Source organism: Gavialis gangeticus, unplaced genomic scaffold (genome assembly GCF_001723915.1).
Source record: "Gavialis gangeticus isolate Ggan-Ray unplaced genomic scaffold, GavGan_comp1, whole genome shotgun sequence".
NCBI lineage: Eukaryota > Metazoa > Chordata > Crocodylia > Gavialidae > Gavialis > Gavialis gangeticus.
In genome coordinates, this window is record NW_017729015.1 from 13,173,584 (window position 1) to 13,188,462 (window position 14,879).

The 14,879-nt window shown below is 45.6% G+C and overlaps 1 protein-coding gene across 3 annotated transcripts in view; it reads left to right on the forward strand.

Moving 5' to 3' along the window:
• The window catches only part of CSMD2 (CUB and Sushi multiple domains 2), a 795,490-nt gene that overhangs the window by 586,518 nt on the left and 194,093 nt on the right, over positions 1-14,879 (forward strand). For all 3 annotated transcript variants that reach the window (XM_019512241.1, XM_019512243.1, XM_019512242.1), the window contains 4 exons: positions 2,264-2,433; positions 6,646-6,802; positions 7,421-7,612; positions 10,090-10,216. In XM_019512241.1, the coding sequence (XP_019367786.1) occupies positions 2,264-2,433; positions 6,646-6,802; positions 7,421-7,612; positions 10,090-10,216 (646 nt within the window). The remainder of the gene's footprint in view (positions 1-2,263; positions 2,434-6,645; positions 6,803-7,420; positions 7,613-10,089; positions 10,217-14,879) is intronic.

Genomic DNA, 14,879 nt, shown 5'->3' on the forward strand with positions numbered 1-14,879 from the left:
CCCTACATGTCACCCCTGGTGTGAGGGGGGGTGGGGGGGAATAGGGTATGTTGGGAGGTGTATATGCAGGGGTTGTGGGTGCAGGGTGTGGGTGTATGGTGTTTGTGGGGTGTGAGGGAGGGTGGTGGAGGTGTGGCACACTCCCACTCCCCTCATGGCACAACAGCAGCAGGTGGGGGTACCTGGGGTGCTCGTGCCTGGTGCAAGCACTGCTTCCCAGCAGTGCATGGATCCAGCCAGCTCTCCACATCGTGGTGAGAAACATAGGCTGCCTGGGCCACCTCTATCACCAGCACTCCCAGCTGCACACACAAAGCCCCCGCACTTGCACACGACGGGAGGGAAGCCCCATGCACTGGAGCTAACTGCCTTTCCTTCCCCCTGCTGCACAGGTCCTAGGACTCCGTGGGGAAGCAGGGGCTGGAGCTCCCCTCCACTGAGTCCCAGGACCTGCGTGGCAGGGGGCAACAAAGACAGCTGACTCCTGTGCGTGGGGCTTCCTTCCCGCTGCATGCAAGTGCAGGGGTTGCACCTGCATGGCAGGGAGCACTAGCGATAGAGGTGGCCCAGTGGGGCTGCAGTCCTCACCACGATATGCAGCACTGGTCAGAGCCACGTGCCCACCGAGCAGCAAATGCCTACACTGGGCATATGTGCCTCAAGCGCCCCCGCCTGCTGCCACTGCTACTGCCTGCTGGGGCTGCACACACTCCTCCTCCACTCCCCACTCACTCCTACACACCTACATCATGACCACCCAAGCTTCATGCTGCTGCCACCCCCTTGGGTGCAAACTAAGCACTGCTGCCAGCCCCATGCTCCACACTCCTACCCAGCTGCAGCTCTGCCCCTGCCCTTACCACTTCCCTACCTGTTGCCCAGAGCAAGTGGGATGCCAGGGAAGCTGAGCAGGTTCCCTGGCAGCTGCAGCAGTGGCAGCAGCTGCCCCACCTGAAAGCCACATGATGGCTGAGCTGGGCCCTTCTGCCCATGCAGGTGGGAGCAAGGAGCAATAGATGGTGGTGGTGGTGGGGTGGGATGTATACATGGGTACCTCGCTCCTACCCTCATGGGTGGAAGGGCTGGGCAGGGTACAGGTACTTGGTGGGCGCCGCAGACCAGATGAAAGTGCCTGGCAGGCCAGATGCAGCCTGCGAGCCAGATGCAGCCCACGGACCGTATTTTGCCTGCCCCTGCCTTAAAATATCATCAAGCAGAGCATTCCCCAGAAAGGTGGTGGACAGAATTAGCCATTAATAATGGATTTTGTCATACTTTGCCTTCTTTTCCTTCTCCTACCTGTCCCTTTTAAAAATTTGGAATTCACAAAATTCTTTATTCTTTGAAACAAACTGCGGACGTCACCCGAGCATGCAGTCATAACAGTTCGTTACCAGGAATCAGCAAAGATATTTGTGTTGGGTTTTAGTTAAATAAATGGCGTGGCATTGTTTCTTTTATATATATATGTGGCTTGTGTAACTAAGCAACACAGGACAAAGGCAAATGTTTAAATATTACAATCTGAGATACCCCTCACAATATTGCTTCTAGGACTTGATCCCTGGAAATTTTTGGTGCCTGCATTATTTTAAATGCGTGCTCACCTCCCATTGATTTCAACATGTTTTCCTGAATTTGAGTCTCAGTCAATAATTGAGCAGCCAGTGTTTTTCATTGTGCTGGTTTGCTTTATTCTGCTTAGGTTTGATTTTGTTTGGTTGGTTGGGATTTTTTTTTTTTCCTGCAAACAGCTGTGCCAGCAAAGCCAGGCGGCTTGAACATTCATAAAAAGGAAATGCTTCAAGCACGATTGTGACGGGACACGTGACTGTCTGTTGACATTTATTAAAGCTGTTTTCTCAGTCCAACAGTATGATCTGCTTGCTTAGACTGGGCCTCAGGACCCGAGTTCTCTTCCCAGCTGTGGCGGTTAGGTGACCCTGTGCAGATTCAATCACCTCTCTGTGCCTCAGTTTCCCTTTCTGTACAATGGGGAGAATGATACTGCTCTCCTTTTGAAGTGCTTTGAGATGTGCTAATGAAAAGCGGCACTTAAAAGCTAGGTGATATCATTACTAGTTGATTTACTACCTGCTTTTGAAAACAGAACACACAAAACCATTGGCATGTAGGGGTGGGCTTAAGAGGGTGAGTGTCTCTATATGCCACCATTCAGGAATTAAGACGTGATTATGTGCATGTACTGTATTGCTCGTATTTCCACATGATTATTAAAATGTTTCTCTTTGTCTTTCTGCAGCTGAATGCGGTTCATCTGTAACTGGAACACAGGGTGTTTTGCTATCTCCCAACTATCCAATAAACTACAATAACAACCACGAATGCATTTACTCCATCCAGACCCAGCCAGGAAAGGGGATCCAGCTGAAAGCCAGGACTTTTGAACTGGAGGCAGGGGATGTTCTTAAGGTAACAACTTGCTTTACTGGGATGGGGGGTTCAGAGAATTTAGAGATGGACATGCATACTGATAAAGGTTATTTTGAAAATCTTATCTGGGTTATTCCTAGTGTACTTTAAGCCCAAACTCCTTGACAGGTAAAGTGCAACTTCGTCATTGATGAAAATAGTTATCTTGAAGTTGATTCTCTAATGCTATTATTATTATTTGTCTAATGGAGCACAGAGCACCTCACCCCCTAGCTACAGATCCTGAACCTGAATGCTTGGTGCTGTACAAGCGTTAGATAAAAGCAAGACCTCTTCTCCCCAAAAGCTTACACTTTGAATTGTCTCAGTAGCATCTCTGGGAAATGGTATAGCTGTGTGTCTCTGAGAAAGCTGGAGATGTCATACAGTAATGTGGGGACAGATGTTTAGAGCAGTGCACATCTGGGTCTGTAAAAGCTTTGCATTGCTTGTGGCCATTAAGTTTTTAATGAGGCTTAACATGCAACAGAGAGCTACTCAGACTGAGTCAGCAGCACCAAGCATGAGGAAATATATGTAGGTAAAGCAGAGTACCTACTTCTAATTCTTGAGTGATTATTGAAATGCCCAAATGCTGCTGAAGAAGCTAGTCTAGTGGCATCTCCACTGCTGGGTGGAACCAAACTGGTTGATACTGAGAGATCTTGTTCTTCCAGGCTGCATTTAGATAAGAAATTAGAGCATTTGGCTTTTTTTATTTCCCCCCTGCAGATGTTTCACCAAACCTTTTGAGATTCAGATCTCAACCCCTTGGTTGTATATTTGCCCTCTTTCCTTTGCTTTCTGTTTTCAATGTGGATTTGTTCCTGGTGAAATATGTTGAGCTGACAGTCCTGGAGACTGTACTGTACTGAACAGGCAGTGGCAGTATGGGCTTCCACCAAACTGTCCAGAAACTGTCCTCTCTGTACCACACAGCCACAAGGAGTAGGGTAGCAGAGGGCATTTGGTCTTCAGATCTGTCTTTCAGCTGGGGCTTCCAATAAAGCAGCCCTTCAATGCTAATACTGGTCTGGTTTTAATGTTTGGAACTGTCTCCCAAATAGCTTTTAGATATGTTCCTTCTTTGGCAATCCCTAGCAGTCGAGGATGATTGTCTTCAATGATTGTCTTATCTGTGGGTCTGAACATGGCTGACGAGGCCCATCTGGTGCAACTCAAGCATGTGTTTCCATGCGTGGTGGGTGGCTCCGGGTCCTTGATTAGGTCCACAACCCGCGGTTTCTGCCACTCCCACTTTTCCATCTCCTGTTGTCATTATAAGGTTCAAAGTACGGATATCCTTGCAGCAGACTCTTCCTCCATTTGGGGCAGTCTTGGGCAAGAGTCTTTCACGAGTTGATGTCGATCTTAAGTTTTTTCAAGCTAGCCTTGAGAATGTCCTTGAAATGCTTTCTCTGCCCGCCTCTTGAGCGTATGCCTTGACTAAGCTGGGGGAATACAACTTGCTTTGGCAGTCTGGAGTCCAACATCCAGATGACATGCCCAACCTAGCAAAGTTGATGCTAGATGATCATCACCTTGGTGCTTGTGGTGTTTACTTGTGAGAGGAGCTAATGCTGTTGTATCTATCTTCCCACTGGATTTGAAGGATCTTCTGCAGGCAGCCTTGGTGGTACTTCTCCAGTGACTTAAGGTGTCGCCTGTACATTGCCCATGTCTTACCTCCATACAGTAAGGTGGGAATCACAACAGCTTTATAAACCATGAGCTTGGTTTCACATCTGATGTCGCGATCTTTAAGCACCCGTCTCCTCAAGTGTCCAAAGGCTGCTCTTGTACATTCAAGGCGAAGCTGGATTTCTTTATCAATGTCAGTCTTCTGTAAGAGATGGCTTCCAAGGTACGGGAAATATTCAGTGTCCTCCAGAGTCTCACCAGGCATCTGAATTACCGGAGCTGGGGACTGCTTCTTAAGAGCTCGTTGATGTAGCACCTTAGTTTTCTGAGTGTTAAGCATCAGTCCCATTTTCTCATATGCCTTGGTAAAGACGTTGGCAATAGCCTGAAGGTCTGCTTCTGAGTGAGCATACGCTACAGTACCACCAGGAGCTTGATGACTGAGGTCAGGGTAGTCTTGGTTTTGGTTTGGAGTCAGCTGAGATTAAACAGTTTACCACAGTAAGGAAGATCGAGAAGAGTGTCGATGCAGCCTTGCTTAAGTCCCATCTTAACCTCAAAGGGATCTCTGATAGATACTATAAATGCATAGCTATCATGGTAATTACCATGATGGTAGTTAGGGATGTAGCTGGTTGATTATGAAAGACCTGACCCCTAGCTCTTGGAAGCCAGTTGAAAGACTTCCATTAACTTCACACTTTAAAATTAAAAAAAAAAATGCAGCTGAGCCATTGCAATGTCTATGGTTGGCAGCCCCATGTGAGGTTAGTGAGGTGCGAAGGGTCCTGTTGTAGTGGTGAAATAATATCTTGCAGGCTGTGGATACCGGATAATTAACTTGTGTCACTGCTATGCCATCATTTGCAGTTCCCAGGAACAGACTAGCACACATATTTTAGCCAGTCGAAAGCCTCAGGACAGCTAAACTTCACCAATTCACACTTCTGTCCGAAAGAGTCATCGCCCATGCCTGAAGTTTATATGCTGGAAGTATGTGTTGCAGAACAAGGCATTCCTCAGCAGGGTTGGGAAGTGCAGAGCTACCGTGAACACGGTGCTGCCTTCTGCCCTTTAAACTTACCCATAATATTCTTTCTGACATCTCCTCAAATAGTCAAGGTTAAACCAACATTTACACAGTACAATCTGCTTGTCTCCTCCTAACGCATGTGTCAGTAAATTCTATATTATGTAAAATCCTAAAAAATACTAAAATAATATTAAAAAACATTTAGTAACAATGATGTAACTTCTGTTCAGTATTCTCGGAGAGGTAGGGAGAGACCTCAGTGCTGTATGTGAACACTTTGGTGGGCTTTAGATTAGCAAGAGTTGACTGAACTCACAAAAGGGAGTAGAAATAGCCGCCATGGAAAACTAATGGGCTTTCTTCTTTTTGTTCTTTTAAGGAAAATATTCTTATCTTGGAGTAAGTAAATAGCTAGAGAGGGGCTTTAATCTCTCAGTTTTAGACACCACACAGAGTAGCAGAAATTGCACAGTGAGCAGATACGTGTCGAAATACACATTAACGGGGGGAAAAACAGCTTCATCTCAGCGATTTGCTGGAACGCTATGGGGGCCTTCCTTGCAGCAAAACTTTCGTTCTTATCTGCACCGCTGTACAGCAGAGACTGTGAACACGAGGTCCTCAGTATTATTTGTGTGCATCTAAGAGGCCAGGTTGATCTGCCAAAAAAAACCCCGATTATTTAAATGCAAAACTCCCAAGCTCTTCAGCATCTCAGCACCCAGCGTTCAATTAATCTGTGCTTACAAGTTTCAGGGCTGTCTATAGAGAGAGGCAAATCCAGGCTGCGTTATATTACCCACAAAGAAATGCTTTTTGTAGGGACTATTATTACAAGTTGTGTGCTGCTGTGCTAAGCCATCTCCCCTGCAAATGTCTCTGTCCTTATTTAAGGGCTGTACTTACACAGTAAGTAGGCTTAATCCACACACCGTCTCCTCGCAGACTTGCTGGCAAGAGAGAGATTTCCAGCTAATGCAAAGAATGCATTGGGCAGTCAAGTGCTAGCCTTGTCTAACCCGGTCTCATGCCACTTCCTACCAGCTCCCAGGGAAAATTTCCTCCAAGCCTTCATTATTGAGAAAGTGGCTTGTGCCCTTAATCAGGAGGGTTCATTTCTCTTCAACCCTCACCCCCCCAGTCTTGCTGGTGTATTTATTAGCTTTAATAAGCTCTGATTTGCAATAGAGCAGTGAGCTAGTCAAAGGGGCATGTTCTTTCTGATCTAGACTACACCAGTTTCCAGGAGAGAAGATTTCTTTCAGGTCATTCAGTAACCCTGTGATGAGCCTGCTATAAGCACCTAGACAAAATAACAGGTATTTTTCTGGGCTGCCAATCCACTACCATTAAGGAGCAGTATAACAGACTAGTTGTAAAAAAAATTAAAAATAAAATAAAGAGACCAGTGGTTTAGGGGGTGTAATTCCTGCAGCTTCAAAGGAGTTGCTTCCATTTACCTGTGCAGAGGCTTTGGCCTCACAGCTCCTAAGTGGTACGATGTTTCATTTTGGTTTTGGTGTGTTTTTTCATTCTAGGTCTATGATGGTAGCAATAATTCTGCTCGCCTACTGGGCTCCTTTAGCCGCTCCGAGATGCTGGGCACGAGTATAAACAGCACTTCCAGCAGCATGTGGCTTGAGTTCATCACCAACAGCGAGAACACAAGTAAAGGCTTTGAACTACAGTTTTCAAGTAAGTCCCAGACTGCTTGCTCATGGAATAAGCACCATTATTCGAATTATACTGGCACCTAGGAGCACAGTCGAGACAACGGTCCCATGGTGCTAGGCACTGGACAAACAGTTAGACATGGTTCCCACTCCAAAAGTCTTGCAGTCTACAAAGCATGGGAGATGACCATTATTATCCTCTTATTACTAAGAGGCAGATGAAGTGCAAAAAGATTGGTCTGCACTTTGAAGCTTGCCAGGATAGCTGCGCTGGTGAAGGGCATTGGCAGGGGGGATGAAAAACGTGCTTGGCATAACCTGCATCTCCAGTAGGAGGGATTATGGGATAGTTCCTTCCAGAGTAGATCTGCAAGAAACCTGTCCTAGTATCAACCCATCGGTAGTGACTTTCTGGCTTGCTCATAGGAAGTCTGCAACAAAGCTGGGAATTGAAGTCTTCAGGTTCTCAGTCCACTCTCTAAATCATAAGGCCACCCTTCCTTTAACGCTTCTTCCCTGTTAGAGAAAAGATGCAAGTCTGAAGGAGAGCAGTCCCATGTGGGCCTGCAGCGGCTCTCTACGTTACCAGTTATTAACATATTCCAGCTATTGAGAACAATTCCCTCTTGCCTTGTACCAGGTTTCGAGCTCATTAAATGCGAGGATCCCGGCATCCCCCAGTTTGGCTACAAGGTCCACGACGAGGGACATTTTGCAGGCAGCTCCGTGTCTTTTAATTGTGATCCTGGCTACACGTTAAGAGGCAGCAGGGCGCTCGTCTGCTTGATGGGTGAACGCAGAGCTTGGGACCAACCACTGCCAGTGTGTGTAGGTAAGCCGCTGTCGTTTTGGTTAGGGCTGTCTTTGCAGATCCCAGCACAGAGCCTTCCTCCGACCCAGCCAATGCACTCATCTGAGGCAGACCCTCTTGGATGCAAACACAGACAATAGCAAAGATCCCTTGCTACTCATCCCTTTATCAGACCTCAGTCTTATGAATATAGATCAGGAGCATGAAGCTATGCCAGCTTCCCGCAGGTGTCTCAGGCCTGACCTGAAGCACCCTCTGCTATTGTTTTCAGACTGAGCCCATCAGCAAAGCTCTGCTAATGTCTCTCATTCCTAGTCTATATTCCTGCTATTCCTTAAACACGCCAAAGTGGAGGGTGGTTTCCCTATGGTGGCAGGCATCATCTGGGAGTTGGTTTGGAAAGCACAAAGCCTTTTTCATTTGAGAGTTGCTGAAGGTTACATCCCATAGTCTCCGTCGCATTACTTCTCTTATTGTGTTTCCCCCCGCAGTTCCTGAGGTATATGCTCATTCTCTTACTACATCACTTGCCTGAACAGCAGAGTCTGAAAACTCATATACACTCAGTATTAAACCTTAACACTCCAGCATTCAAGGGCAATTCTTAAAATCACTTGCAATTTAATCTGTTGCATCTTGTGGTATTTTCAATTACATCCATTTGCTTTTGAAGCTGGGATAACAGTGTGCATAAATGGATGATAGCTGATGATATTGAAGTGCCCTAAACATGCCAAATGGTATACAGACCTCTCGAGAAAACAGTAGTCTGCTTCATAAGCGCTTTAAATATATAAAGGTAAAGACAGGAGACTGGAAAAGCAATATATGCAAAGTGCTCAGAAGACAACTGACAGAGATCTGAGCTTCATGCATGCTAATGGCCGTTTCGTATTGTCCTTATTATTTCCTCGCTTTTTGATTTGCAATTGCAGATGTCCATGTGAATACATAAAATGTGCTCTGTGCATGCAGATCAGAAGGCCTTTCATATTTTTGACCCTAGGGATGACATTTTCAGACATTTTCTTGGTTGGCCTGGGCTATTTCCATCCAAGTTAAACTTCCAGTGGTGCTCACACTCTCAATGGCTGTGATCAGAACAGAGTTCAACTGGTGCCAACTGATTTTCAAAATCTTCCCCCAGTGAACTCGCAGGCTCTTATGAGAAGAAAGGCCTGCTCGGTCTGCTAAATGCAGGGAGTTGTTTTATCCCCAAGAAAGTTGGCTGCTTATCATTGTCAAGCTTATCTTCATCAAAAGCCAGATGTTTTGGACTTTAGTGCAGTCACAGAATATAGACCAGGTTGTACACCACAAGAATCGCAATCTCGGTCTCTAGAGTCTGAAAAAAAAACCAATTAAAAAAAATCAAACTGCAACAAGCTGAGGCCCAAGAACAGATGTGCACATGTGGACAATCATGGCAAGCCATTTAAACAACACAATAAAACAACAGACCCATTTCTTAATGGCAAGATTGGTATCCCCATCTGCCAATAAAGAAGACATACAGCACTGTCACAATTGACTGCATAGCTATTGTGAAGGTTATTACATGGTAACTCTAAGGTAACTTGGTTGAAAATGATAGCAATTAAAAGTGCTATCGACACATATCCAAAGGGGACAAAGCGCCAAGAAACATACTGCAAGGGACAGTCTTGAATTGACTTGAAGACATAACAGATTATTTTGCCCTTTAGCTGCTATGTCATAAAGCTATGACATATCAATGACCTGTTCACTGCTGTCCTAAACTCCATAATTAACCAGCATTTTCAGTGCATAACGAAGTTCTTGGAGTACTGTTCTCAACAATCCCCGAGTCATTTTCAAGGTCAGAAATAACACATGAGGATTATGGTGGCACAGAGGTCTCATTAGCCGGGAACACGCTGCCTTCCTCTTATTCAATGACCCTGTGCCGCATCTTAGCTCTTGTAGTCAAGAGGTGAAGTCCACGTGGTTATAATCCAATAATGTTCTCAACCTTTACCCTTTCTGCAGGGGCTCTGTGTATATCTTGCATGTGCAGGTAGATTCATAGGATTTATGAAAACATGCTGTAGGGTAGAACAAAGTTCTTTACAAGTTCAGTTTGAAGGGGACAGATGAACTGGCTCTATGATGCTGATGAAAAAAGATTTTGGACATACAAACAGAGGCATCTCAACTCACCCCACAGCTTGTCAATTAAGGACAAGTGAATATAAATGGGCTCTCCATCCAGGCACTGCACAGGCAGAGAGTGCAAATATTTTGTCGTCTGCTGTGAAAGTGCTTCAGGTTTGTAGGGACCTGAACAAAAAAATGCAGAGTAGCCAGGCCAGGTGACTCTCATTAATACTCTGTAGCAATCACAGGCTGACGTCTGCATCTGTTCCTAGTTGCACTGCAAATTAAAAGTTACCTTTGGAGAGAAGTAAAGCACTGTATTTAGTGTTGCTGGATACATGGGACCAGAAGACACTGAACAATGTGCTTAATTTTTTCAGCTGAGTGCGGGGGCACTATCCGAGGAGATTCATCTGGGAGGATATTGTCTCCGGGGTATCCCACTCCCTACGATCACAACCTCAACTGCATTTGGACAGTCGAGGCCGAAGCTGGTTGCACAATAGGGTGAGTTTCAGACCAAGTACTGAGTCTGTTTTCCTGCTTGCTTTTTCCCCTGGTGCTCTTTGCAGGTGAAGCATTGGCTACAGTGTTTAGGCTGTAGTCAAAGTTGGCTTAAGGGATTTGGCTGCACAATTGCTAGTCGGCATCCAAACCCCCTAGGCATCACAGAAGATCCCACCTCTTATTTTGCTACAAGGGGGCTGGGTTATGCACAGTTTTGCTAAATTCATGCTGGGTAGATGTAGTGTTTATTGCTTGTCTTTTTTTCCCTTTTGCTGCGTCTCTCTTTCTAGAAGCAGATCGCTAATTATGTAAAGAGGCTAGAGAGAATATAATTTCACTTGGAGAGTCACAAATGAGCCAGCCAGCACTTGCTTACCTCCCTGCCAAGACAGGTGGAAGCTGCATCATTTTCCCCCCCATTTTGGCTTCCATTACTTTAATTTATATCCCCTATACGACCTGTCTCAGAAACATGGTTTATGGTTAAAAACATCTGTCGTGTCATGCTGTGGAGAAGGCCCGGTTATTTGCTGCTGCTGCCTGGCATTATGGCTTTATTAAACTTTCATCTGTTAGCCTTCAATCCTGTATCTGCGTGCAGGGCAACAGCTTCTTCCTTTATTTTCTTTTGGGACATAATCCAGAGTTGAAACTAAGGCTCTGCTCCTGAGAACTGCACTGAGATTTCCCAGTAAAATCTAGCCTGCCTCCAGGTACATTGTTTTACAACAAGGATTTGTTCATGTGTCCAAGAGCCTCTAAGATTATATCTTAGCCAGGGATAATGCTAAGCAATTATAGACTTGGTGCAAGTCAAGTGAAGTCGATGGAGTCGCACAGGTGTAACATTGGGTTCCCAGATGTGAGCCGCAACTGGACAGCTGGAAGGAGGCAATTGCAGCACATGGCTTTCTTTTATTGTAACTTCATTCTTTTATGGCTTTAATAATACAAAAAGAACATACCAAATGTAATTATCTTCCCTACGGGAAGGTTTAAGATGGTTTCCCAACACCTGGCCGGTCCAAAGTCATAAGAAAGTTTCCTCCTTCTGCTTCTCTGACTTTTCTTATTGCTCTCTTACCACTTTGCTTTTGTTAATTGCAATTTAAAATTCAATTTGCCCAAGTTTTTAAGTTGGTATACAAATGAGGCAGGGTACTTGAGTGAAAGTGCTGAGAACACTGCCTCGCAGGCTTTGTGCAGCCACTAGCAGGCGTGTAAACTTCTGCTTCGCAAAATATTGTTTGAGATCCGTAGCGCACTGCCTGTATTGAATTCGGGCACTTCTGAATTTCTCATACTGAGGCCTCGTCAGACCAGCTTAATATACCCCTGTGCTTATGCAGATATTCCTATCAAGCTAGAGCAGCTTTTCATAGAAAACCTGTAAAACTACTTGCCAGTACACATTGGGTTAACTAGCAGGAGGAGAAATAATTCCTGGAGAATTTATGCAGTGGTATTATGTTGACCAGCTTTTCCATTAACCAGTCATTTTGATTTGCGCTCCTTCCTGTGGCATTTCTGACTGCTTCTTCTAATGATACTGCTATCCGGCTCTAACACCCCTGTTATTCCAGTTCTGCATTCTCCTACTGCTCTCTCCTGACCTGCAATATCCCTGCTACATCAGCACTGATCTTCTCTGCAACAGAGCCTGTTAATCCTGTCGAGCTGTGTGCAGTGCTTTTGTTCAATAGATTTATGCCAAGGTGAATTTGGTCCAGGATTTTTAAATGCAGAAATTCCCCGTGTTCATTTAGTTTTTGTGAATTGATTCAGTGATGGATGGTCTCTGGAATCAGCATACCAGGCAGAGTTCAGCCAGTGGTCTCCTAATTGGATGCATGGGAGACTTTCCATGGAAACTTTTCAGCAAAGGCTTTTCTCCTTTTTCATCCTTTTGTAAAAGCCTTGGGAGACCTTTGGATGCCCCCATCAGACAATGATGTCTTTTCTTTGAGCTTATCTCCGCTGATGTCTTTCTCGCATCCTTGTTGCAGTCAATACATTCCAATTAACATGTACATGCTCCACCACTATTAATAGCACCTGTTTGCTTCACCTCTTGGTGATTTAGATGGTAATCGCTGCCTCTGGCCCTTCTTTTAAGTTAGCACCAGTGGAAGCAGACATAAATTGCAGCAGTATCTTTTTGCTGCAAAGTAACCAGTCTAGGTGGGAAGTAAATACATAAATGTGAATTTAGAAAACCCGTAAAGGCACCAGCTTGATGCCCCAAGAGACTGAGGTGTGCTATACTCCTCTGTAGAACAGACACTGCCCACCTAGCTGGCATGATAAGGCATCGGAGGTGAATATGACCCTCTAAAGACCCAGTCCTGCAGCCTCATCCCTGCAAAGAGATACTCTTCCATCTTCATCGCCTAAGGCTTTCAATGCAAATCTACAATCACAGACCTTTACTTCCACAGAAGTCCAGAGGCCTGATTCTCACTTAACTTGGAGCCCCTTTACATCACTCTGCCAGTGAAAAGCCATGCTAATATGGAACTACATTGAATTTACCTGTGTGGATTTGATTGTACAATCAATAAGAGAGACGTGGGTACCAAAGAGTGTCGGATGTCTGACTTAAAGCACATGTCGCTGACTCCCATTGAATGGGAAGGACCCAAATGGGATATGTCGTGTGCATGTATGGCAGGAGCCGCCAGTGGTTTGCCAGGGGGCAGGAAGAGTGTGAAACCACAGCGGCAATCATATAATATACCTTGTAACCCTCCCTTTCATCCCACATGAAAGCACCCTCTTCTGTTCTTTTTAAACACCTTCCTTTTGCAGCTCAAACAGAAAGTGATGATCTCTGGGTTGTTGAGAGAGCAGATTTCCAGCAACTTCATTTTTATGGTAATCCATTGGAAAAATAATCCTCTTCATGCATGATACAATTGTATAAAGCCCTCATTTATAACTTCCATTAAAATTAATCACCAAAGCTTTTGAATAAGGCTGTATCTGCGCAGCAAGAGGAGGAGGAGGATGGGGAAAAAAAGGAAGGCAAGCAGGAAGGAAGGAAAGAGCCTGCCCGTTATTTCAATGAACGTACAAGGATTGCACCTCAAAGGGGGATTAATCATGTGCACACACAAAACTACTCCGTAACGTGACAACTAAAATGCCTTTGCTCTGGTAAAACAGCAGGGGTGCACATTGGAAAACAAATGAAATGTTTCTCCAGCAACTGCTCGGCTGGCTGGGAGCGGCCTGTGAATATACTGAGTCAGAAATGGCAGCGGTGGTTTATTGTTTAGCAGCAACCTCAGTGTCGTAAGAGAGTTTATTGATATTGCTAACCCTGGCCTAATGAACAGTGCTGTATTGACAGGTCCATTTTTCAAAGTCTCATCTAGAAATATGAGTGGAAATCTCTAGATGTGTGGCTTTGCTTCACAGGAGGCTTCTGGGGGCGCATATTTAACCATGCTTTTTTTGCACTGTGCTGCAAGGGAAATAGAAACCGCCCCAAACTACTGACTCGCAAGGCTCCAACCTTAATCTGAGGCTTGAACCTTTTGTTGGCGGGCTATAAATCATTAGTGTTGCTGTTGATCTGCATTCTGCTGCCTCAGTCACCCCAGGAGGTGAATTAATTGAATTGCCTAAGCCAAGCAGCATTGAGTAGGGCATGTGTGAGGATGGGAGACCTAGAAAACTGCAGCCCGGGAGAGTGCGGGCTGAGTCGGTGGCACGCCACTAGTGCCCAGAGGCCAAATCTAAGATCAAGAGTATGGCTTTGTGGGTGCTTTACAGTACACAAGAGACAGTCCCTGCCTGTTAAAGTAGTTAAAACAAATGGGGGGATGAAGGGGGAATAGACAATATTATCCTCAATCCCTAGGTGAGAAGCATAGGCACAAAGGGATTAGGGGCCTTGACCAGGGATACGTAAGGAGACCGTGGTAGGATTGGTCTCTGCCCATACTGGAGGACCCTAACCCACTTTCAGCATAGGCAGAGCTCTCCCAGCCCGGCATTTCCCCATGCAGTTTGAGGAAGGGGATGGCTTTAACATCATATCCACTGATCACCTCCCTGCCTGTTCCCATCAGTGGTGCTTGGGCTCTTGCCTTTTCCATTTCAGACCATGTCTCCAGTGCAGCAGCTCTGGGCAAGGTTCCTTTCTCTTGCCGAATCAGCGCCTCGTCTACAATTTCCTAGTACCCTTAAAGCCACCTAGGCTAAGTACAGACATTTGGGGAGGTTAAATCAGGTTCAAAATGGCCACCCGATTTAAACTTAGCTCATCCCGGTGCTGACCTTACGGTTCTAGGCTCAGTCTCAGTGACCAGCAATCAGTCTCAACCTGTAACTGTACAGAAGTTCAGTGCACGCAAACCGGTCTAAAAATTGCAGAACCCCGTTTAAGATAAGCCTAGGTCTAGATAGTAACAAACTTATTCAATTTAGGTCAAACTGGCTCCCCCAGCCCATTGTTCCCTCCCCATCCTGACCAGCCAGCCCTCTTAGCCCCCATCCCACAAGCCGCTCTGGGTGCAGCTGCTTTTATCAGTATTTGCTGCTGCCAGAGCAGAGCAAGTAAGTCCCAGTGGGGGGAGGAATGGGGGTGTAGATTGGCTGGCCAGGGAGGAAACCCCACCCCACCCATGGGTCATGCCTGCCCCCCCACCACTCCTCA